This window comes from Alternaria alternata (assembly GCF_001642055.1).
Source record: "Alternaria alternata strain SRC1lrK2f unplaced genomic scaffold CC77scaffold_16, whole genome shotgun sequence".
NCBI lineage: Eukaryota > Fungi > Ascomycota > Dothideomycetes > Pleosporales > Pleosporaceae > Alternaria > Alternaria alternata.
Window position 1 is genome coordinate 323916 of NW_017306205.1, and position 22953 is coordinate 346868.

The 22953-nt window shown below is 51.3% G+C and overlaps 10 protein-coding genes across 10 annotated transcripts; 4 read left to right on the forward strand and 6 right to left on the reverse strand.

Annotated features, from left to right (window-relative positions):
• Positions 1-195: 195 nt before the first annotated feature.
• CC77DRAFT_993622 (hypothetical protein) lies at positions 196-1571 on the reverse strand (the record flags this gene model as incomplete). The annotated part of the gene is made up of 4 exons (XM_018536417.1): positions 953-1571; positions 709-904; positions 551-657; positions 196-497 (listed from the first exon to the last, which is right to left on the reverse strand). Exons 1-4 carry the CDS (start codon positions 1299-1301, stop codon positions 196-198), a joined length of 954 nt encoding a protein of 317 aa, XP_018383605.1. The 5' UTR covers positions 1302-1571.
• Positions 1572-2176: 605 nt separating this feature from the next.
• CC77DRAFT_215687 (tethering factor for nuclear proteasome sts1) lies at positions 2177-3392 on the reverse strand. Its single transcript, XM_018530694.1, has 2 exons — positions 3211-3392; positions 2177-3144 (listed from the first exon to the last, which is right to left on the reverse strand). Exons 1-2 carry the CDS (start codon positions 3281-3283, stop codon positions 2285-2287), a joined length of 933 nt encoding a protein of 310 aa, XP_018383606.1. The 5' UTR covers positions 3284-3392; the 3' UTR covers positions 2177-2284.
• Positions 3393-3704: 312 nt separating this feature from the next.
• On the reverse strand, positions 3705-7453 carry CC77DRAFT_993628 (ATP-dependent RNA helicase DOB1). The gene is made up of 5 exons (XM_018536418.1): positions 6654-7453; positions 5455-6607; positions 4816-5405; positions 4206-4768; positions 3705-4157 (listed from the first exon to the last, which is right to left on the reverse strand). Exons 1-5 carry the CDS (start codon positions 7347-7349, stop codon positions 3977-3979), a joined length of 3183 nt encoding a protein of 1060 aa, XP_018383607.1. The 5' UTR covers positions 7350-7453; the 3' UTR covers positions 3705-3976.
• Positions 7454-7645: 192 nt separating this feature from the next.
• CC77DRAFT_940274 (hypothetical protein) lies at positions 7646-7994 on the forward strand (the record flags this gene model as incomplete). Its single annotated transcript, XM_018534722.1, has 3 exons — positions 7646-7823; positions 7871-7903; positions 7966-7994. 3 exons carry the CDS (start codon positions 7646-7648, stop codon positions 7992-7994), a joined length of 240 nt encoding a protein of 79 aa, XP_018383608.1.
• A 337-nt stretch (positions 7995-8331) lies between these two features.
• Positions 8332-13035, forward strand: CC77DRAFT_1096770 (elongator complex protein 1). Its single transcript, XM_018529860.1, has 8 exons — positions 8332-9610; positions 9661-9753; positions 9805-10343; positions 10393-10546; positions 10597-10939; positions 10988-11229; positions 11278-11411; positions 11458-13035. The coding sequence occupies exons 1-8, from the start codon at positions 8485-8487 to the stop codon at positions 12736-12738; spliced, it is 3912 nt and encodes a 1303-aa protein (XP_018383609.1). The 5' UTR covers positions 8332-8484; the 3' UTR covers positions 12739-13035.
• A 463-nt stretch (positions 13036-13498) lies between these two features.
• Positions 13499-14042, forward strand: CC77DRAFT_1022417 (hypothetical protein). The gene is made up of 3 exons (XM_018525458.1): positions 13499-13600; positions 13658-13732; positions 13797-14042. Exons 1-3 carry the CDS (start codon positions 13538-13540, stop codon positions 13869-13871), a joined length of 213 nt encoding a protein of 70 aa, XP_018383610.1. The 5' UTR covers positions 13499-13537; the 3' UTR covers positions 13872-14042.
• A 437-nt stretch (positions 14043-14479) lies between these two features.
• CC77DRAFT_940462 (chitin deacetylase-like protein) lies at positions 14480-15350 on the reverse strand (the record flags this gene model as incomplete). The annotated part of the gene is made up of 3 exons (XM_018534731.1): positions 14480-14547; positions 14605-15048; positions 15104-15350. The coding sequence occupies 3 exons, from the start codon at positions 15348-15350 to the stop codon at positions 14480-14482; spliced, it is 759 nt and encodes a 252-aa protein (XP_018383611.1).
• A 648-nt stretch (positions 15351-15998) lies between these two features.
• Positions 15999-17516, reverse strand: CC77DRAFT_1063523 (hypothetical protein; the record flags this gene model as incomplete). Its single annotated transcript, XM_018528632.1, has 1 exon — positions 15999-17516. The coding sequence occupies one exon, from the start codon at positions 17514-17516 to the stop codon at positions 15999-16001; it is 1518 nt and encodes a 505-aa protein (XP_018383612.1).
• A 726-nt stretch (positions 17517-18242) lies between these two features.
• On the reverse strand, positions 18243-21072 carry CC77DRAFT_1032905 (hypothetical protein; the record flags this gene model as incomplete). Its single annotated transcript, XM_018526772.1, has 2 exons — positions 18243-20587; positions 20916-21072. The coding sequence occupies 2 exons, from the start codon at positions 21070-21072 to the stop codon at positions 18243-18245; spliced, it is 2502 nt and encodes an 833-aa protein (XP_018383613.1).
• A 729-nt stretch (positions 21073-21801) lies between these two features.
• Positions 21802-22899, forward strand: CC77DRAFT_1063525 (ankyrin; the record flags this gene model as incomplete). Its single annotated transcript, XM_018528633.1, has 1 exon — positions 21802-22899. The coding sequence occupies one exon, from the start codon at positions 21802-21804 to the stop codon at positions 22897-22899; it is 1098 nt and encodes a 365-aa protein (XP_018383614.1).
• Positions 22900-22953: the final 54 nt, after the last annotated feature.

Here is a 22953-nt window from a genome sequence, read left to right on the forward strand (position 1 = left end):
AAAAGTTAAAACGACGATTAGACGAGTTGCAGTCACCTGAGATTTTCGAGCTGATTAAGCAAGTGAGCGAAGTCTGTACTGACAGGAAAGATGCAGACTAAATAAGATGTTGAGAAGAGAATATGTTTTAGAAACATAAAAGATTCGCAAGCGTCAGAAATGCCTCTAGTAAATCACTCTTGTCAGGCTATATCTTCAGGCTGTAGCCGAAGTCAAATCAACAATCTCGATACCGTCCTCGTTTAGAGTAATGGGAAGCCTCCTGCGCTTAGCAGATACAAAAGAGACGTTGCCATCATCCTGGTCCTCCATGACAGCGGTACTGCTTCGTTCTCGCTTGAACCTTTCTCGCTTGACACTCGGCGCGGCGTCTTCTCGTTCACGATGACGCCGAAGTACTTCATGGGACTCCTTTAGAGTAAGGGTATCGACGTCACGATCTTCGAGCGGTACTGGACTAGGATTGCGGGGGATGATGAGAAGAGACTGAAGGGCAGCTGTATATACGTTAGATGCATGATTTACGGAGTCTAGAATTAGATTCACTTACCCTTAGACCGGTACTTGAATTTGAAAGTGATGAAGGACTTGCGATCATTGTTCATGTATCGGCATGTCAGCTGCGTAGTCTTCGGTATAACTTCTGGAGCACGCAGACTATAATTGGTTAGTCTATATTGCAAGCCTCCTATGCCTATCCCTCTTTACATTGTTTGATGGGACAAGGCTCTGCCCTTCAGAGCCTTCTCCGGTATGTTGCCAAAGTCCGAGGTACTCATTGCAGATAACTCCAGCTTGCTGGAATTGCGAACGTTCTTGACGAAGAAAACATGGACCTCAATCTCTCCCATCTCTTTCATGTCTTTCATAAGCTGGTCTGCAGCGGAACGGACGTCAGGATCATCTGGGAAGAAGTCAGATCTAGCGATATATCAATGTTCAGCCAGAATACCAATTTGGAGGGCAGAGGAAGCAAATTTGGTTGTGAACCACCGCTCGTTTTCTGTATAAGCTGAGCCTTCAACCAACATCCTGTAGCTAGTACCTCTGAAGTCCTCCTGCTTTGCGATACGATCTCGAACGTGCCGCCCATCTACATAAGTTCGAAATAAGACTGGGTTGTCTGGCCATTTTGGAGTCATCTCAAAGCGAATGTCGAAGGTCGACCCGGAAGTGGCCTCGATGTATTTCGTCGCCGCATTCGTCGAGCTCTCCGCCTCATCGTCGTCATATTCCTGTAGGACGGCTTCAGCAACACGAACTTCGACCTTGATTCCAGGGTAGTCTGTAGTGATCGCCATAATACTTGCTTGATAGCACAGAGCTTGATAACGGAAAATCTGACAGGAACAAGCTCAAGCGTGTTGGGAGTACGGAAGGTGTGAGCGTGAGCGTGAGCGTGAGCGTGAGAAGATGAGTGAATGATGAAAGTGTGGAAGTGAGTCTCCAGGATAAGGGTTATTGGGGTTACACGAGTACTGGGGTTACACCAACGTCTATCGTTACGTGATTACCACTGTATCTCTGAGACGAGGCGCGAAAGCGCGCTGCCGCGCGAGCGGTCCAAATACTGAACCTCACGGAAAGGGCTTCCGAAAGCTCGACAGTTCTGGGTCGAACGCAAACTATCGTGGAATGGCTCCACAATTAGCCTAGATGATACAGTGAGCATTTTCAAAGTCTTCAAAAAGTCACATGCAGAAACTCGGTCAGCGTATATACAAAAAGTCTATTCTTCTCCATACTCCAATAAGGGTTTCCGCCTGTACATATACCGTCCGCTTCCAGATGCTCTTGCAATACAGAACACCATCCCTTCCTCCGAAACAAAGTAAAAAAAAAAGAGTGCAATCCGTCGAACAGTAGCCCAAGCCGGGTACATGATTTGTAATAATGTCAAAACATTACGCCAAGTGGCGAAACAGGGCACAAAGATCAAGGTTTGGGTCTGAAAATGATTCGCAGCCGGTACGCCAGTGCAATGATATCCGCCCGCCAGATGCTGTTGTACGTTAACAAAAACCGAAGGAAACGCTATGCAGTCGTTATCATGGGAATATGCCTCCATGCAATGGTATCATTCGCGGTTATGGATTAGGCCGTAATTGTTGGAAGATCGCCATGGTAGTAATGCTGTGATGGATGCGAGGTAATGTGGGGAGGGCGATCGCGGTCGATGGTCGGGTAAGGCGTTGCTAGATGCCAGAGAAGCAGCCATGTGTTCAGGGAGAGAAGCCTGGGTTCACTTCGCTGTCGGCACAGCTAGTGCCTGGTAGTTGTCGATCTACCATGCACCTATGCTTGCGGGAGAGCCGGTCCCATAGTTTCCACTCAACAACTGTTGGCGAATGGACATGGCATCGTTGGACCCGCCTGCAGCAGGGTTGGGCGTCTCTGTGCCCATCCAGCCGAGACCTCCACGTAGCTCGTTGACTGCTTCCTGCATCTTTCCGCCCGAAATCTCATTGTGCTTCGCAATCTTCTGGTCCCATCCGCCATATTGGAGCTGTATGCCGCCCGCCTTCTTCGCTGCCTCCTGGATGACTATCGCCCACGCTTTTGCCATTTCCTCGTATGCCTCCTGCTTGTGTCGGTTGTGTTGATAGGTGTCCCAGTTGGGTAAGCGATGGATGATCTCAGTGGCGCCGTCAAGGAAGGCGAGTGATGTAGCGGGTTGATGTTCGTGGGGTGGAAGGAAGTGAGGTGTGAAGTCTTTGAGCGAGTCGAGCAATTCGTCAAGCTGTTGCCGCACCCGGTTGTATGCGTAGTCGGACGACGCACGGCCGCCAAAGGGGAAGGCAGCCTGAAACGCCGCCTCGTACTTTGACAGAACCTCCAATGTTGACTGTATGCTTGGCCGCGGCGCGGTGGTGACAACCTCGTTGCCGATGTCAGGGTGGCGCTGGCAGATGGACTGCAGGAGGTTGCGCATCTCGTCGGGGCTCAGGGTCTCGAGGAGGCGAGGCAGGGGGAGGGGTCGGCCTGAGATGTTGGTTCGCATGCGCTTCATGCCTCGCGGCGCAGGTCGTGGGAGTACGGCGGGCGATGTGGATGGCGATGCACTCATGCGGTCGTCGTCTCCGGCGCTGCCATCGTCCTCGGCTTTCCGCTTGCGGCCTGTCATTGCGGGCGTGGGGGCGAAGACTGCAAAGGGTGTCAAGTCAGTAGCCGACATGGGGTTGGGTTGTTGAGAGCAGCGAGCGGACTTACGGTTGCGGGTGGGAGAGCGGCGGTTGTTGTTCAAGAGATGAGGGGGCGTGAAGGTCTGGTACTGTACGCTCATGACGAGGAAGGGCCCGCAAACGCAGTGAAATCGCACGCCTGCTTTGTTGGGAGCCGGATAGCGATGTCTTGAGGATGATGCAGAGGGCGAGGCTCTCGTTGGGTCGGCCGTAGAGCGGTGTCAGGTGTGTTGTTGTTGCCGTGGTGGAGACAGCAGAGCCATACGAAGGCCCAAGAATATGCTAACAGCTATGTCCGTGCACACAGCCAATCACGTCACATGTCACAGATATCCAGCGCAGCACTTTCGCTCTCATCTGGAGTTGAGGTTGTATCTTCTCGCCACTTTTGCTTCATCCTAAAAGTTGCCCATTCACGTTTTGACATCGCGTGGTTGCCTGTTGGAAAAGCAAGGGCAGCGGCTACGGCGGCACTAGCTACATCACATCACATCACATATCACCATGCATATCAGAGAGAATGTATGTACGTGGGGGATCCTCCACCGTGGTGCAAGCCCACAGTATCAGATCTAGTGAATTTCTATCCAGGACGCACTCACGCCTTGCTTCTCTTCTGAGATGCATAGCGCCCAAGGCTCCCTGCGTGCGCCTGAGACATGGGCATGTCCGGTGGCGCTTTGATTCAACCGCATAAAGGAGAACGCCATGCGAGTGCCACACTTACCTGCTCGAACAATGATGCTATCAAAGACTCCCACCAACACCGTAATATACAAAACGTGCTCCACACATTATAGATACAGGGACTGGGCTGCGACCAGATCCCTACGGACAAGCTCCAGTGCTGCCGTGAACTTTTGTTCAAGCTCTTCGCTGCCCATAACTTTGGACGCTTGAGCTATTTGTCGGAGCAGTTCTTCCAGTCGCCTGAAGAGACGGATGAGACTTCCCTCGTACACGTCGGTCATTTTGCTGCAAACGTTAGTCGTTGTTCAATGCGGATCGACCGAAGCAACATACCAAATCTCTGCGAACGTCGCACCCTTGGACCACGCGTAAACGACCTCCATCAGCTCATACTTGAATGACTTGAGGTACTCCTCTTCGTTGACAGTCAGCTTGCTCTCTTGTGACATCTTCGCAATCACCCTAGCCTGCTGCTGGATCTCGCGATACGGTTTGGCAAGCTCTTCCTTGAGCGCCGGCACTTCCTGCGTCTTCTCCTCAAAGATGAAACAACTGAGACAAGCAGCACATTGCTCTGGCGTGAGCTCGTTGAAGAAACGATTGAAGAGCAGCTCGCTAAGCACAAGCTCATCTCCAGTGCTGATCTCGCAAGCAACACGGGCTTTGAGCTGGACGACGTCCGCATCGTCAATGAAGCCAAGTCGTCGCAACACACGTTTCCTGCTCTTCAGCTCGTCCAGTTGGATGACTGACAGGGCGCTCGCAATCTCCTTCCTGATGTTCTTGATCTTCTCACCGATCGCAATCTTCTGCGCGTATTGGCTGTATAGTTCGGGTAATCTAGGCGAGTTGTGCAGAGGATTCGAGAGCAGGCGGGACTCTAGAACTTCGATTTTCTGCGTTGTGTTAGGGAGAGACATATGTGTATGATGGCAAAGCTTACCCTTAAGAGTCTCTTAAAACTGTCGTCCTTGATGTTCATGTTCTCAATGGGATCTAGAATGGCAATTCCGTCGGGGAAGCGCTTCTTGACCTCGCTCAGCGCTTTGCGAACGTTGTTCCTTTGCTCAGTCGACTTGAGTTCGTTGGGCAGGAATACTCGGAGATGGCCAATCGATTCAATGCAGTTCAGGACTACAGGCACAACCTCCATCTTGCCTTTGTCTCCGGCCGCAGGTGGTCGCACACCGGGTGGCAGACCATCGTTGACCGCAGGAACAAACTTGGTATCGCTGCTGACGGGCAGTAGCACGTCAACAATGTACGACTCTTGAGGTTGCAGGACTTCTCCCTTGTTAGCCTTGCGAGCAGTGTACGCTACAACAGCGCCCCAGCCGAAGTCGTAGTCTTTGAACTTGATCTTTACCAACCGACCACCTTGCAAGAATTGCAAGCAGTAGTTGGGCTGCATGATCACATCGCGCATGTCTTTAGTGTGTGTATCCAGCTGCTGCCGCAGATTGTAGTAGTCTTTGATTGCAGGCTCGTCAACAATGTTCGTGTTCGCCTTCTCTTGCTCAAGCTCTTCAAGTTCTACGATACTGTTAGTAGTTGTACCTAGATATCACAGACACAAACTTACGTTTCTCAAGATTGGAGACACCCGCTGTGCTCTGGAACTGGAAGAAACACCTCTCCAGCATAAACTCGGGAGATATGCCCTCAACTCGCATAAGGTTGAGAATCATGTTGTAACCCAAGTGGAAAGCGGAGTTGAGATTGTCCTGTTGACCGCGGACGATTTCCTTCGCCACAGCCGGCTCCATCTGCTCGCCGATCATCATGATGACAATACCACGGTCATCGAGACCACGACGACCGGCTCGACCAGACATCTGGATGAATTCGGAAGGCGTAACCCATCGCTGCGATACTCCATCGAATTTGCGCACACTGGTAAACACGACTGTCTTAGCCGGCATGTTCAATCCAATAGAGAATGTCTCAGTAGCGAAAAGCACCTTGATCAGCCCCTCCTGGAACAAAATCTCGATAGTCTCCTTCAGGATAGGTAGCAGTCCAGAGTGATGAACACCAATACCCCTTCGGAGTAGGGGAAGGATGTGTTGAATCTGGGGTAGTTGGCGGTCCTCCTCTGAGAGCATCTCGATGGCGCTGTTAAAGACCTTTGTGACCATGGCCTTTTCCGAGTCGTCGTTGAACGCTAGCGAGCTCATGGAGAGTGCGTAATTCTCGCATTCCCTCTTACTGAAACTGAAAACAATGACCGGGTTGTAGCTTTTGATCATGATCATCTTAACAATCTTGTAGATATCCGTCTGATCCTTGTTGCCGCCCGTGTTGGTTTTTTTGTCTTTGCCTTTGCCTTTACGTTTCGCCATAAAGTCCTTAGCCTCACTTCCACCCTTGTCCGCAATAGACGACATGGCCTTCTGGAAGTTCTCTTCACGGAACACACCCTTTTCGTCTACCACCAGATGTATACCCTCGGCACCAGCAGGGAAGAAATAGTGTTGCAGGGGCGTCGGACGGAAATCGGTGTAAACGACGTGGCACGGTTGGCTATGGGTTTTCGTGATCCATTCTGCGAACTGCATGGCATTGGGAATGGTGGCGGAGAGGAAGACGTAGCGGACCTTATCGGGAAGCAGAATGATGGTCTCTTCCCAGACAACACCTCTCGATTTGTCGCGCAGGTAGTGGACCTCGTCAAATACGACCCAAGCTACTTCGCGCATAATCTCAGAACCTCTGTACAACATAGAGCGGAGAATCTGCAGATATTAGTGGATACCATTGGCAAGCTCTTTCGATACATACCTCAGTCGTCATAACCAGACAAGTCGCGGTGGGGTTGATGGTGACATCACCAGTCATAAGGCCGACGTCGCCAAACTCGGCCATGAATTCTCGGTACTTTTGGTTACTGAGCGCCTTGATCGGGCTGGTGTAGATGACTCGCTGATTGTTCTTGAGACATTGTGCGATGGCGTATTCTGCCACAACTGTCTTTCCGGCCGAGGTATGCGCAGACACTAGAACACTCTCGTTTCGCTGTATCGATGCGATAGAGACCTGCTGGAAAGGATCTAGGGTGAAAGGCCATGTGCGCGCGGGCTCGGCTGGGGCTTTGTGCTCGGAGATGGGAACATAGTCGTAGTCTGGTGGGAGAGCGACCTGATGGCGGACTTGATGCGAGAGCACCACTGCCTGGCCTTCTTGCGACTGCGCTTGTAGCCCGGCGGCGGCGGCGACCTCGCGCGACTGCTCAGTCTCGAAGTCGTCGGTAACGATGGGCTCGGGCTCTGCATCGCGCTTCTGCTTCTTCTTCAGAGTCTGCGCATTGCCGTTCTCATTCGTCGTCTCGGTCGTCTCTGCGGGTGCATCGGCCATAGCGGTGTCCTGAACCGGCTCGGGTGACTTGACAGTGCCATTCGCCTGGCGCTTCTTGCTCTTCTTGGGCGCGGTGTCCTTGGAAGGGCCGCCCTCGAAGACGTCGAACATGTCGTCGTCCATGGTGGGTGGTTGTGTTTCGCTCTATTCGCAGTTGGATGCTATTATCTCACGGGTGTGGCTGGCGGGTCAGACAGGCGGTTTTGACCTGTCGCGAAAGATTATGGTATGCAAGCGCGACCGAGATCAAGAAAGTTTCACTGATGATCCTGACTAAGCGGATCATCGCCAAGACATGGCCGTGGAAGCTGCAACTCATCGAACCACCGCGACCAGAACTCCGCAACCTCTCCACTCTACAACACCGCCAAAGTACGCTGCAACTCGACGCCAATTGCGATCTACGCTGACCTCCCAAGATGCTCGCCCGTGCTACCTTCCGCGCCGCCTCGGCCCCAACTCTCGTTGCCCGCCGCGGCTTCCAGTCCACCCGCGCCCAGTTCGCCAGCCCATACCACTACCCCGAGGGCCCGCGCAGCAACTTGCCATTCGACCCATTGAAGAGGGGCTTTGCCTTCAAGTACTGGGGATTCATGGGTGAGCTTTGGCGCGTCGCAATGCCAGGTCCAGGCTAACAGTCGCAGCAACCGGATTCTCCCTGCCATTCCTCCTTGCTGGTGAGGCACCTGATTCAATCCCACCTGCCGTGAATATACATCTAACCATACTCTCACTACAGTCTGGCAGACAAAGAAGAACAAGCCCTAGACGCAGTCACTCGCAGCGTGGGCACGATACTGGGTTATTGGGAGGATGCGGGATTTGTAGAATATCGGAGGGTCGCTCGGACACCTGTATAGACACTACAGCATCAATTTCATTGTCTGTATTCCATCATGCTTCAGTGTATGCAGTTGACAATGTTCGACGTTGTTCATCAATGTCCCCTCGGTCAATCAAAGTGGCTATTTGAATTGAGACGTGGGGTACTGTCGCTGGCCACTTGATCGATTGGAACAGTGGAAGAGGCAAGTTAATCCATACAGGTAACTTTTTGAGAAGCAAGTGGTAAGAGGACGGGATTCATTTTGCAACACCTGTATGACGATGAGAGGCGTTGTTGCATCACTCTTCGGTAGAAGCTCGGCGCTAGTATCACCAAAAATTCGGAAGCGCGATTCTGCCAACGGGCTAGTGACCAGTCATTCAAGCAACAGGACGCAACATTGCAACGAACACAGCCCATGATTCTACGGCAATGCGAAACCTAAAGATTGTGGGAAGGTCGCTTCTGCGGTTTTCTGGAGACGAACCACTACCGCTAACTGCGACTGCCTGGGACGCCGCATCTGATGCACTGGTATGCGCTTTCGGTCCCTCGGAATCACGTGCGACCATCGAACTCAAGAGACTACATTATGCGCGCAACGGTGTTGAGGAGAAACTCGAAAGCATCGCATCGTGGGATGCGCCGTGTCCGCTGCCCTCGCTTACCCATGACTCAATCTTAAGTTTGCACCATTTCGCCGACACTTCGACATCATGTTTGATTTTGGCCGGAGGGGATATCGTCCTCGTAAGAGAAAACCCAACATCTACGGAAGAGCTAGTTGAGATCGTGGGATCGGTGGATGCTGGCCTCTCGGCTGCTGCGTGGTCGCCAGATGAGGAACTCCTCGCCATCACTACACAGGCGGACACCTTACTGTTGATGAGTCGCGATATCGAGAACATTGCAAGCGTCAACCTCACTCCTGAAGATGTGAACGTCTCCAGTCACGTCTCGGTCGGGTGGGGAAAGAAAGAGACGCAGTTCAAAGGCAAACGAGCCAGGGCGCTACAGGACCCAACAGTACCGGAAAGCATCGACGAGGGTGTACTCAGCCCCCTGGACGACAGATCTGTCACAATCAGCTGGAGAGGCGATGGCGCATGGTTCGCAGTAAGCAAGATCGAGGAAGAGCGCCGTCGCATGATCCGTGTGTACTCCCGCGAAGGACAACTGGACAGTGTAAGCGAACCTGTGGATGGCCTCGAAGGGGCCCTCAGTTGGCGACCATCAGGCAACTTAATTGCCAGTACTCGCCGTACCAGCGACAAAGTTGAGGTGGTCTTTTTCGAGCGGAACGGTCTTCGTCATGGCCAGTTCGATCTTCGATTTACTGTTGAGGAGTTAGCTGCCCTCTCAGTTCCATTGACACTCAAGTGGAACAGTGATTCTAACGTCATTGCTGTATCCTATCCCGACAAGGTGCAACTCTGGACGATGAGCAATTACCACTACTATCTCAAGCAAGAACTTCGATTTCCCGAGGCTTCTCCTCGGACAGTCATGTGCGATTGGCACGCCGAGCGTCCGCTTGCTGTCGCGCTTTCGACGTCAGGTATCTCATCTACCCGTTCCTACCAGTACGTCTGGCTAAATACAGATTAGATTCGCTGCAAGTATTAGAGTATGCCTCTACGATTTCGGCTGGCTCAGTTGCTCCACCAAATGACTTTGGTATGGTCGCTTCGATAGACGGATGTGAGTAGCTACCTTCTCCTTGAAGGATCGTTTGGTACTGATGGTTGCAAGTGTCTCTAAAACTTACGCCTCTTCGCATTGCGAACGTACCACCTCCCATGTCATTACACACTGTGGCTCTAGAGTCGAAGCCTATGGATGTTGCACTTTCGAAATCGGGCAACTGTCTAGCAGTACTTTCCGACAGCGACCTTGCAGTATATGCCCTCGACCTGAACAAGCGGCCAATACCAAAACCTAGTCTCCTTTGGCGCAGTGACGCGGTAAAAGATCACTCCCCGCGTCATGTCACATTTCTTGGCGAGGACCAGATGTTCGTACTAACCGATAGCTGGGACGAGGAGGAAAGCTCTCTCTGGCATTCCGAGGGAGATATGTTGCTGCCCCAAGGACCCATAATGGAGGCCGAAGGCACGTCTCTGCTTCTTTCGAGTATCGATCAGGAAACGCTGTACAGCCAGTTTCAGAGTGGTGCCTTACATCAGGTTGTGGTCGATGAGACTACATCGGATCTGCCACCGCAGATGTCTCTTGTCAACAAATTCCCCTCTTTTGCACCCGAGGTTCAGCTCGTCAATGTTGAGGGTCAGGTACGTATAACATCTGTCAAGTTGTATTGACAATGGCTGACAGGTGCAGACACTGGCGTTTGGTTTGACTAAAAGCGGAGTGCTGTATGCCAATGAACGCATATTAGTTCGCAACTGTACATCGTTCGTGGTCACTACCGCTCATCTTATCTTCACAACGACGCAGCATCTCCTCAAATTTGTTCATCTTGCTAGTGTAGATGGTGAGCGCCGCTTGGATTGTCGAAGTCGCCTACATACTAATATTTTCCAGATCTAGAGGTACCTGCAGACGAACCACAAAAGGATGAAAGATGCAGAAGCATCGAGAGAGGAGCAAAGATCGTCACGGTCATGCCAACAACGTACTCAGTCGTACTACAGATGCCGAGAGGTAACCTGGAAACGATATACCCACGAGCACTTGTGCTTGCTGCTATACGCCGAAGTATTGAGGCAGACCGATATGATGAAGCATTCTTTGCTTGTCGCAACCAGCGCGTGGATTTCAATATCCTACATGATCATGATCCGGAGCGTTTCATGGCCAGTCTGGAGAGGATTATTTCGCAGATCAAGAAGATAGAGCACATCGATTTGCTCTTAGCACAGCTCCGGTAGATGGCCACCTCCATGATCAGGTATACATCAGCTAACGGATACAGTAACGAGGACGTCTCGGAAACTATGTACAAGGAAACACTGAAGACAAAGGAACTGGCCACAAAGTCAAAGCTGTCACAAGATCAAGTCGACAATAAAGTCAATCGCATATGCGACGCTTTCTTGGACGTACTAGAGAAGTCACAGTACAAGGATGTGCACCTGCAGAACATAATCACGGCCCACGTCTCCAAAACACCGCCAGCTCTGGAGACTGGTCTAGCTATGATCGGTCGTCTGCAAGGTGAGTCTTACTCATTCGCTGGTTGATCAATCTACTAACGTCTTGCAGCATCAAGTGACCCGCTTACTGACAAGGCTGCCGAGCACATTTGCTTTCTTGCAGACGTCAACCAGCTCTATGACACATCATTGGGACTTTACAATCTAGATCTCGCCCTGCTCATCGCTCAACAATCACAAAAGGTACATCTGACATATCGCCCAACAAAGCATTGTCTAACTCTCACAGGATCCGAGAGAATATCTTCCACATCTCCAGTCTCTACAAGATCTCCCCGAAATCCGTCGCAAATTCAAGATTGACGACCAGCTCGGACGCAGAGCGAAAGCACTCACACATCTCAAAGAACTCCAGGCCTACGATGAAGTACAGGAGTATGTACAAAAGCACGACCTTTACCCCGAGGCCTTGAGCATGTACCAATACGACAACACTCGCTTGAGAGAAATCATGCGGTTGTACGCAGATTTCTTGAGCAGCAACAACAAGAACAAAGAAGCTGCGCTGGCGTACGAGTATCTCGGCGATCATACATCCGCTTGGCCATGTTACCGGTCAGCCAATCTCTGGCGCGAAGCCTTATCGTCTGCTGTTCTCGCCGATGTCAGCGCTGATGAGCTGTCGACCATTGCCACGGACCTCGCCGATGGTCTCGCAGAATCCAAGGACTACCTATCCGCTACATCAATAACACTGGACTATCTGTCTGATCTTACGTCCGCAGCGCGTCTCCTGTGTCGTGGTTGCCACTTCGCCGAAGCAATTCGTGTCGTCACGCTCCGCCGCGAACCTGCTCTTATTACCGAAGTCATCGATCCCGGTCTCATAGAACGCAGCGCAGATATGACTGAGTTCCTCGCCGACATGAAAGGCCAACTGCAAGCTCAAGTACCTCGACTCAAGGAACTCCGGACCAAGAAAGCAGAAGATCCGATGGCATTCTACGAGGGCATGATTGACGGCCCGGCCGATGCGAACATCCCTGACAACATCTCTCTGGCGCCCACGGACACAACGAGCGGTGGTACATTCATGACCAGATACACAAATCAGACTGGCACAGTAAACACGACGACTACACGCAAGACAAGCAAGAATAAGCGCAGGGAGGAGAGGAAGCGTGCGCGTGGTAAGAAGGGCACAGTATATGAGGAGGAGTATCTTACCAACTCGATCGAACGCCTCATCGAGCGTATCAACAGCATGCAGGAAGAAATCCAGCGCCTTGTCGAAGGTTTGTTTAGGAGAAGTATGAGAGAGCGTGCTGATGCCGTGTCCAATGCTGTCAACGAGGTCATGGAACGGTGTCAGGATGCAATCAAGGAGATGTACCCAGCTGTGGCAGTTGGAGCCTCCGAGAGTGCTAATCAGCTGCCAGTTGGCGTTGAAGGTGAGGCGATGAAGCCTACTGGCGGAGATGCGACGCTATGGGATAGCTTGCAAGAGGTGGGGAAGAAGAGAGAGGCGCCAGTGATTAAAATGTTTGAGAAGCTTAGTCTTCTAGGGTAGGGTATGCTATCTTGAAGTAGCTAGTTTCGTGGACCTAGGGAGGCTATAGCTTCTTTTTGCAAGACATTCAAGCCTTTGCACATGATGGATCATACGAGCTTTAGCCTTGAATTGGCTCCCTACAACTGCTCATGTACGCTACTATCACTATGAGGTGTCAGTTCGAGGTCTTACCTGGCGGGTAGCATTAGGTGGAGACACAAGTAGACTAGGACGTGCGCCAGACTAGAACGCGCGTCTGTAAGCCAAGGCGGTGTATTCAGCCGAAAGAATCACTCCGAGCTCGTACATCCTATGTACACTAATCGAAACATGATTATGGTGAGTAATCTTGAGAGTGAAAAGATTGAACGTTTGAACGAAGCGGGATCTTACACTTTAGTTGCTGTTTGGTCCGTGGGTAGTGTACGAAAACGAGCTTTCCACAACTTCAGCAACCTAATCGATCCTAAAAATAAATAGGTCTTGTCAAGTGCAAGCTATTAGAATATATGTGCTCAGTTACCTGTTGTCAAAACGATCATAATCACGCTGGGCCGAATGAGTTACGCGTGTCACGGCAAGGCTGGATTGACCCGAGGACGACCGAAGCACACCGTCACTTACAGCAGGTCCAGCGGTATTCCACTCAAGAACGGACTAGTTAGCTGGCACTGCTTGTAGTTTTTGACGATCGATGTCAGCAAGTACGATGTACTATACTCAACCATGTGGAGTATATAAGCACCTTCCACAATAGAGCTTCGGATACTCCAATACTCCGCAAAACTTATAAAATCATCACCCATCATTTTAAAAAATGAAGCTTTTCATCATTGCGGCTATAATCTCGAGTATTGCATCGGCGCAGGGGTCATCAGGGGCAAGTTAACTCATCTTTCGTGCTCTAGATACCTATCTCATGGCTAACTGAATGAAGCTCTGCTACGGAGACGATAGTCCAGCTGGAGTTTGCGTTCCTAACGACCAACGACCTGACCAGCCATGTTCCGGAGTATGTGACAATGACACTCTCTTTCCTGACCGGAGTAATCATATCATACTTACTCTTTTTCTAGACTTCACCTTGCAGAGGCAACACGAATGATTGCACGATTGATGCTGCGAGCGATGGATTGGCAAGCTGCACATAGATTGGCAAGAGCTTGGAAAAGCGACGGGACTAGAGTTCGGAGACAAACACCAATACTTACGAAGGACCTTCGAGTAGTCTCGCTCGTCTCGAATCTCATGCGTGGGAATGAATGGGGGCATTGGCCAGCAGAGAAACCTCTCCGCCTCCTGCTTCGGATGCGTACCGGCGGTCTGTCACCGCTCACACTTCTTGCCCCATCCTCATTAAATGTCTTGAGCTTACTATCTCGCACTTACCGACCTTTTTGTCTTGTTCTAAATGCTTGTGACTCAACAGCTTTTTTGTCGCTTCGTCAATTTCACAACTCGACACTAATATTGAGAATAGATACCAGCTCATCGACTCACCCCTTCTTACTGACCTACGATCCGCAGAATTCATTTAAGAATTACAACATTAGTAGCTGACAAAGGGCGAAGCGCATTAGCACGAGATCATCAAGCGTACGCAAGTGGAAACATCAGAAGGAATAATCAATGCCTTCGCTAAAAGGGTTTTCTAAAAGTAAAATATGTACATAGATCAAGGGTAGTCGTTGTCTGCTCTTCCACAGATACTGAGGTCAAAGTGAACGGCGAAGTTTCAACTCATCTGGACTGGATCCAACTAGCAAGTCGAGGCACCGTTCGGTGTACCACTCTTGTAAGCGCCACTAGCGTCACCCAGGCACTCAGCTAAAACACCAAGTTAGCAATATGTCTCAATGATAACAGACTGATAATCGAACTCACCAACAGTAACCAACTTGAGATTGTTGTTCTTCGCCCAGCTGATCAACCAAGGCGTAAGGGTGTTGACCGTAGAAGCATAAGTCTCGTGCATGAGAGGGATATGTCCATTACCGCTGGTACCGGCTTGCTGGAACTTCTGCTGGCTCTGCTGGGGTGTCTTGCCGTTCCAGTCCTCGGAGTCGACATCATCGGTGATGACGCGGTATCCAAGCGTCTTCATTGTTGGGAGCACGTTTCCGCCAGTGGCGAGGTAAGGAGGGCGCATGTAGGTTGGCTTCACACCGATAATGTTGACGAGGGCTTGCTCAAGACGCGTCATCTGGGATGTTAGGTCGTTGGTTGAGAGGGAGCCGAAGTTTTGCGGGTGGGACCAAGTGTGGGATGCGATCTGGTGGCCAGCTTTGTAGGCATTCTGGAGAGCGCTCTTCTGGTTGTAGATACATCCTACGCCTGTTAGGAGGTGCTCTTAGGTGAGTATCATGAGGAATGCTATGCGTACCATATAGCGAACCAGTAACAAAGAAGGTGCCCTTAGCTCCACCAGCGGTCAAGGTGTCGACGAGCTTTTGTGTGTACTGAGATGGGCCGTCATCGTAGGCGAGAGCAATTTGACCAGGTGCTGCGCACTTTGTGATCACTTGGCCCGCCGCAGGTCCAGCCCGCTTCATCATATTGAGAGGATCTGGAATGGGCCCAGCGATGGCCACCGCAGCGATTGTCGCGACAATGAGAGACTTGAGACCCATGATGATAGAAGAACGACGACTGTGTTTCTGAAATGCTCGAATTGTTTCTCAAGGCCTACCATCTTTATGTATAAACGCCAAGGCTCCGCCCGCTGTCCTGAGGTCATTCCCGTGAAGCTTAGGGGCTCTTGGCTCGTTTATAGTAGACGACATGCTTAAACCGGGTCATCGGAAGCGGCGAAAGGACCCTGTCCGGCAGATGTGTGTTCAGGTGTTTGGTCGCAATATCAGCGTGTTCGTGGGTTCGCCACCGTTTTTGGGGCGCAAAATTGGGCCGCAAGTGAGCGCACATAGACGGGAGTCCGCAGCCTTTCGCGCAACAGGTCGTGCAAAGGCACAATGATTCAAATTCAGATCGATGAAGCTGTGCCCTTCACCCGAAGCATGTTCAGATAAATTCGCCGTGTTTCATTCCCTACCGGTAGATTGCCACCGGCTAATGTCAAAATCCGGGGAAGCTTGGAACGCGCCATGTGGAGCCGCGTGACATGTCGCGAAATTAGAACACAGGTTGAGAAGGGTGCTCCGAAGTAAATCAGGCGTGGCGCATAACTGCAATGCACTACGACATCGCACTTCATGGGCAGCTTCTTTTCAGCCATTGCTAATCTTGTATAGGGTTGATGCAGTAGCTGTACGCAACTAAAGCTATGCGAGATGCCTATGGGAGTCAGAAGTCTCTACGTAGAATCGGGGATGTATGACCAACTGTTGCATGCTGAATTCAATGATGCCTGGCGGCCCTTCAGACCATGCATCATGCTGCTCATTGGGGTACGACGTGCAGTTGGGTAGCACGACCGGCATCCTTTCGACAAATCTAGAAAAGAGCGACTCATCCGATGGCAGAGATGGCTGCTGGAAGACCGAATTTGTCGCAGAATCGACAACATGTGCTAAGCGTCGTCCTTCCGGAGAGTCGAAACCGCCCAACGCTTGCCATGCCACTCTTATAGCCACGTAGGCTATGGTGTTCGATTGCGGTGCACCCTCGCGCTGTTCATATTCTTTCAATTCCAAGCATTTGGCGATGCTCGTCGCCGCAGCGTTTCGCCATGCAACATTAATCGGTGACGGAGACAACGAATCCTTGATTTGAAGCACGCATATGTATGCAGTGTTGTAGAGCATATATGCCGTTGCAGAGACATGATTGGCCACCCCCAGTGTCTTCGCCATATCTGACTGCTCTGTCACTCCAGCTAGCTGATTTCGATTTAAAACCTCCCAGTGCGGATACAGCGCCTCTAGCGCGCTCAATACAGTTTCCACCTCGACAAGTAACGGTTCGAAACTGGCGGGTATGGCTTTGGAAGCAAGCAGGGCATTGCGACGGCCAATTAGACGGGTACAATCGGCCAGAATGGTGAAAACGTGATGCTGAAAGTATCCTGCCTCGCTTGCCTGGACAGGCGGAACCCGCTTCCATTCTTCTCTGGAGTACAGAGAAGTCCTAGACTCCGCCAGCGAGCCAACAATAGAGAGAATGCGCAAGCCGCGAAAAATTGTTGCCGTAGTACCATCGGACTCTTTCGGTGGGCCTCGTAGCATCGCGATGGCATCGAGGCCTCGCTGGTGCTTCAAAAAGTTCTTCGGTCCAGTAGGCAAGAAGATCTCGAGAAGCATACAAGACAGTGCTGTCAATAGAGTTTCGTTTGTCAACTGCAGCTCCGGGTGAGAAAGATGCGAATTCAGCTGCCGCAGTACCTCACTGTATTGGGAATAACCTTTTTTTGTGATGTAGTCCTGTCGATGTTGGCTTCCGAAAAAGGTAACAGACAAGGTTAATATCCCTTTGCGCAACAGATCAAGACCTGGGTTGTCGCTTTCTATAGATGCGCCGTAGCTCTCAACCATGTTGCAGGCTATTTCGACAGGTCCTCCGCGAAGCAAGGTCTTGCGAGTGTACGCCAAGCAGATGTCATCTTCAAAGGCTTTGAGAGATAGCTCAGTCGGACTAGCTATCTTGACGACAGCATTCTGGGCTGCGTTTGTTGGTTTGGCTTCGAATGTCCTACTCTGATCGATCCAGGTTAGGTCTTTTGGCCCTTCACATTCGAGACCACGCTTTGTGCATTGTCCGCACACGGGACGGTTCTCGTCTTTCTTGTCAGCACATGCACCTGGTTTCGACTCGGTGAACGTGGGGTAAGCGAATGGGCACATACCGCATTTCACACGCCGGCGGCGACAGTTGGTGCATCCTTTCGAACGGCCGCCGCGGCTGACCATACTTTTCTTGTATCTGAATAGGGGAGAGTTGCTCTCGCTGCTTTTTTATGTCACAGGCACAAACGTCTAAATACGATATGTCGCGATACGGAACGCAGTATAGCTGTCGAGACAAACGCCTGATAGATCTTACATCGGCAAGATCGATGGTATACATGATGAGAGAATAAGAAACATAGTCGTCGAAGCCTTGTGGCTGAGCTCGCAAAGAATTCCTCTCGTGTCGGACGACGACGACGGAACGGATTTAGGCAGGCGCTTACTCTTGGCAGGGCGCCCAAAGATGACGACTCCACCAACAGCAAAACGTGTATGTCGCGTACTTGCAACTCATTTGAGCAATGCGACCAAAAGCTGACCAAAAGCCATTTGCATCACACAAGAGTACGTAACAGGCCACTGTTGAGGCGGGCTTCGTGTAACGAGCCGGAATTATGTATCAATTTAGGGACCTCTGGGGTAATAAGCTATTAGGTATCTGTAACGACTGGCTAGCATCATGATAGAAAGGAAATGAGACGTTATGACAAGTCTCGATGCGGGAGCGGACATCCCACCATGCCACTCAACCAACTAGTCACAATGCCATGCTTGTATCGAAAATCTTGTGGCAGCCAGATATTACTCGAGCTTCAAGGTTCTCAACGAATGGCCATTGCGTTACATGCCGATCATCCTCTTGACCATGCCCTGTGCTAATCGGGCAACCTGAACGTTGTTACAGCGCTGCTCATTACCACCGATAGCACTAGCGTCGCAACCATCGGGGTAGAAGAAACTGGCCAGCGCGATGATAATATAGGCAGCAATCAGTAGACTACCCTCAAGGTAGTTACTGCGACCGTCCAACACCAAAAAGTTCACTACCAATACGGTAACGAATAGTGCGACAGTCTCGAAGATGTTGAAGTAAAGTGTCATCTCCTTTCCCATAATCCAGCCAAGGATGACAATAACAGGGGTGATAAAGATGGCGATCTGAATAGAAGAACCAACAGCGATACCGATAGAGAGATCCATCTTGTTCTTCATGGCGACGGTAACAGCTGTGACGTGCTCTGCGGCGTTGCCCACAATAGGAAGGATAATGAGACCAATGAATGCTTGGCTGATACCAGAGGTCTCGACCATGGGCTCGATAGCGTCACTCATAAAGTCGGCGCAAACAGCAACGAGACCCGTACTGATCAAAAGCATGAAGATAGCCGCTTTGATAGACATGTCAGGTGCTTCTTCGTCTTCGTCATCTTCGTTGAGTGCCATGGCGGCCTGGGGAGATACGGCAGGATGTTTGACTGCGCTACCAGTGGAGTCGGCGCGACCGATTTGTTCAGGAAGAGACTTTGATCGACGAAGAGGTGCACGTAAAGCCGCGTTGTCTCGAGGTGCTGCCATACGGATGTTGGGCGCAGGTCCGCCAAGTGGAGCAAGATTCTGAGGGTTCGAGAAAACATTGTTGGAAAGTAGCGAAGGGAGAGCTGGGCGGTTGTATTTGCGTGCGTTCATTGGAGCAGCACTGTCATGTTGTACTTCTTCAGCGAAGGTGACCTTGGGCGTGGGATCATTTGGTTCGACCTCCTTCTCAGGAATGGTGTCGATCTTGTTACGATCACGAAGGTCCTTCTTGCTCTTCTTGTTCTTACGTTTTTCCTTCTTCGTCAAGGATCGTGAGGTGTGCGAGGCGGCTTCAAAGTCGCGAACCACCGGGACGTATTGATCGTTGTCAGCTTCGTCACCACTCATGACGTCGAAGGAATGCCGGCGAGAGGTGATGGGACCAGCATTGTTCGCGGTGACAACGCTGCTAGTCCTCTCCGTCTCGAAGGGACTTTGGTTCAGTTCGGCAGAGGGGGAGCTCATGGCCGAAAGCGCACCATCGTCTTTAGAGCTAGCGCTGGATTTGCGGCGAAGTCTCTTGACCATGCGTTTAGCCTTCTTCTTCATGGTACCATCAGAGTTGTTTGAAGAACTATCGCTATCGCTGCTACTGGAGCTGGATGAAGAGTCTGAGCTGGACGAGTCGAATGCGCCAGCAAGAACACCAGGGTGCGATTCTTCGTCAATGATGTGTTGGGGTGTGCTAGCATAAAGATAACGATGACTCTTGAGCTGAAAGAGAAGGTAAAGACCGTAGACCAGCAACAGAATAACACTGGTACCACGACTGACGGATAGCGTCTCGTGGTCAGCAATGGAGTTGTCTTCGAAAGCAGCGTGGAACGCCGTGGGCAAAAGAAGACTCATTACGGCAAGAGCCAGCATAACACCACTCATCTGGGTGACAGTGTTGTTGTAAACCTGCTCTTGGTATTTGAGACCACCAAGTAGGAAGGCCATACCCAGGATGAGAAGCAAGTTAGCAAGAATGGATCCAAGTAGCGACGCCTGCACAACCTCGATTTGGTCAGAGGCGAGCAAGATGATGAAGAGAATCAACTCGACAGCGTTTCCGAAGGATACATTGAGCAATGCACCGAGCGCATCTCCAACACGGGCAGCGACGACTTCGGTCGCGTGCGCGAGCAGGCCAGCCAGTGGAATGATGGCGATGGCATTCATAGAGAAGACAATCTCGGGCTTCAAGTCTACAAGCTTGACTACGATACCAAGAGGCACGAAGACGAGCAGGACGTTGATCCAGCTGTGGGTAAGGGCATTCTTGGTGTGGGTGATGAATCGGAGGGTTCCGTTCTTGACACGCGTAGGCGAATAGAACGGACGCTTCTCGGATCCTATGGCGGAAGGCGTCTCTCCATCAGCCGCGGTATTAACGCTGCCATGTTGGACATCTGTGGAATTGTCGTCTGGCGCGACGGGCTTCTCATGGTCGCTGTTGGTGGTGCCGGGCGCACTACGCGGCGGGTTGCTGCCACCTAGGCCAGGATGGGCGGTCGTGTGGGGGTTGTGGGTCGGAAGGACGTCGGTCTGAGTGTCTTTCTTGCGTCCCAAGCCAAGTGCAGATGCTGCCTTAGACTTGAAGCTGCGTATAGAGGGGTCGTCGGGTTCTCCCATCGGTTTTGGTGTTGCAGAGTTTGGGTAGTGGTTGAGTACAAAGATGTACTTTGAGGACGGTAGAAGTGTGGCCAAGTAAGTGAGGCGGTGGCCGCGCCTTCCTTATCAATGCTCGGCAAGCTTGAACCGGCTTGGTATGTGCTTACTCTCTGAGTGGATCCCCGAACACTGACGAATGACGTCGGTCGTCCGGCCAGATTGGCTACACGTGGACGGCGCGCACAGCCTCAGTGGCGCGCTACGTCTTGCTTGTTTGGGCGTGTTATGATTCTTGTTTGCGCGCGACGAGTCTAGAAGGTGATTGAAGGATTCTGGCATCACTGTGCATCAAACAGGTATCTTGTGCGGTTTGTCTGGGAAGTTGGAGGGAAGGTGCGCTGCGACGCGTTGTCACAGCATCCCTGCCAGGTGCTGGGAACAGAAAGCGCGAGGCGACGACTAGGAAGCTGCCAGCGTCGGCTTTCCCCCGCACGGTCATCATCATCAATACGAAAGCCGCTGATCCTAAACGACAATCGCGCCCAGCTTCGCCTTCTGGCATCAACTTTGACAGCGAGACTCCTAGTCGCGCAATCTAGACTGTCCACGATACGTTGCTTCACAGGGATGATGCCGAGACTAGTAGCTCGTCCAATGCAGGAGGCCGTTCATCTTCTGCTTTTTCCCCGAATGCTTAGCACTCTTATACCACCTGGCACACGACAAAAGCATAGCATTGTCACGTGGAGGACGACGCTACTAAGACAGTACTAAGCAAGAGTTGGCATTCGAGTAAAGCTTGTCTTGATGTGGATCCCTAAGTGCATCATGAAACATCGAGAGTGTAGAGAAGCTGCGATGGTCACGAGCCCGATTCGACAGTACCGAGATTTCATCCATGGGTGACGAACACGCAAATGCCTTGGCAGCGCAACCAAGGGCCATATCTCAGCCGTAAGGGTCTGAACCACTACGAGCTCTCTGGCTCTCAGATGCAATCATAGATTTGCTCCATCTCCCAGTTGAAATATTCGCAGAAATCATACACGCCCACCTCCAGCGTAGCGAATGGGCTGCGGCAGTCCGAGCACGGTACGTGTGCAAAACCTTCGCGGCCGCAATTCAGGATGACATTTTTGGCCGATACTCCTCGACATACTACTGGTATATGAGACCCAATTGGAAGGAGCGTCTACTCGGGCCAAATATGCACACCTTGCTCTTCAAAATGGGGCCCACGCGCTGTAATTCGATGTACGTTCTTGATCACATGGAGGCCACAGTCGACTTCCTCATGGACTTCTCGTATTATAAAACGCAATCACAGCGCGAACGCTATCGTTTGGCCCTCTGTAGCGCCATGTCAGCAGCACTCTCCGTAAACGACATCCTTGCCTATCTTCGCGATGGACCGTACGATGACTCGATCAGTGTACGGAAGAACATGGGCCGCGCAGATACAGTTGGTATGCTCGCGGCTGCCGCTGCTGTCAACAGCGAACCTGCCTTGCGCTTTCTAGTTGGCAAGGTACGTGATATAGGCCAACGTAGCGAGCTATATGGCACTCCACTTACTGCCGCTGCGGTGAACGGGCATAAGTACGCTTCGTCAATTATTTATGAGCGGTTTGAAGACAGTCGTCGCCAATGGGACCAGTTATACGAGACTATCGATACATGCATGTACAAGCAACGTGCCACTATGCTTCCAACATTCATGTGCTGGTACCTCAAGAGTTGCGACTCTGGGAGAGCAATCTACGATGCGAAATACGAATGGTGCAAGTGGGCAATCATAAGAGGTGAATTGGACGTAGTGCGCCGTTGCTACAATTTCAAGCGTGCGATCAAGTCAGATCGTCAATTGAGGTTGACGCCTTTCTATCTAGCATGCGAGCATGGTCATGTGCACATTATACAGTACTTCCTCGAGACTGACGCCACTCTTGGAGACGCTACGTATACTTACGAGGCGGGTCGCATCGGGGCCCAAGGGCTATCACAAGGTCTTGTATTAGCAGTACAGAATGGCTGGCTCGGGGCTGCTAGGCTTCTGATTGAGAGTGGTGCACAAATCAAGAAGAGTGAATATGACGACACAGTCTGTGCGCCAGCGTTATGGCATGCCGTCAAACGAGGACATGTTGACATGGTGATGCTTTTGCTAGCTTATGGTGTTGTCATACCAGCAAAGAACTCTAAGAAGCATGCTGGCTTCTGGACTCTGACTATGAAGCGAGGAACGAAGATGGCAAGGTTAATGGAGGAGGCTTGGATGATACGGACCAGGAAGGCCCCAGTATCTAAGCTTAATGGTATAGTTTAAGAACGTGTGAACAATGGTTTCTCTACTCCTCGCGTCCAGGGTGCAGCTGAGAGG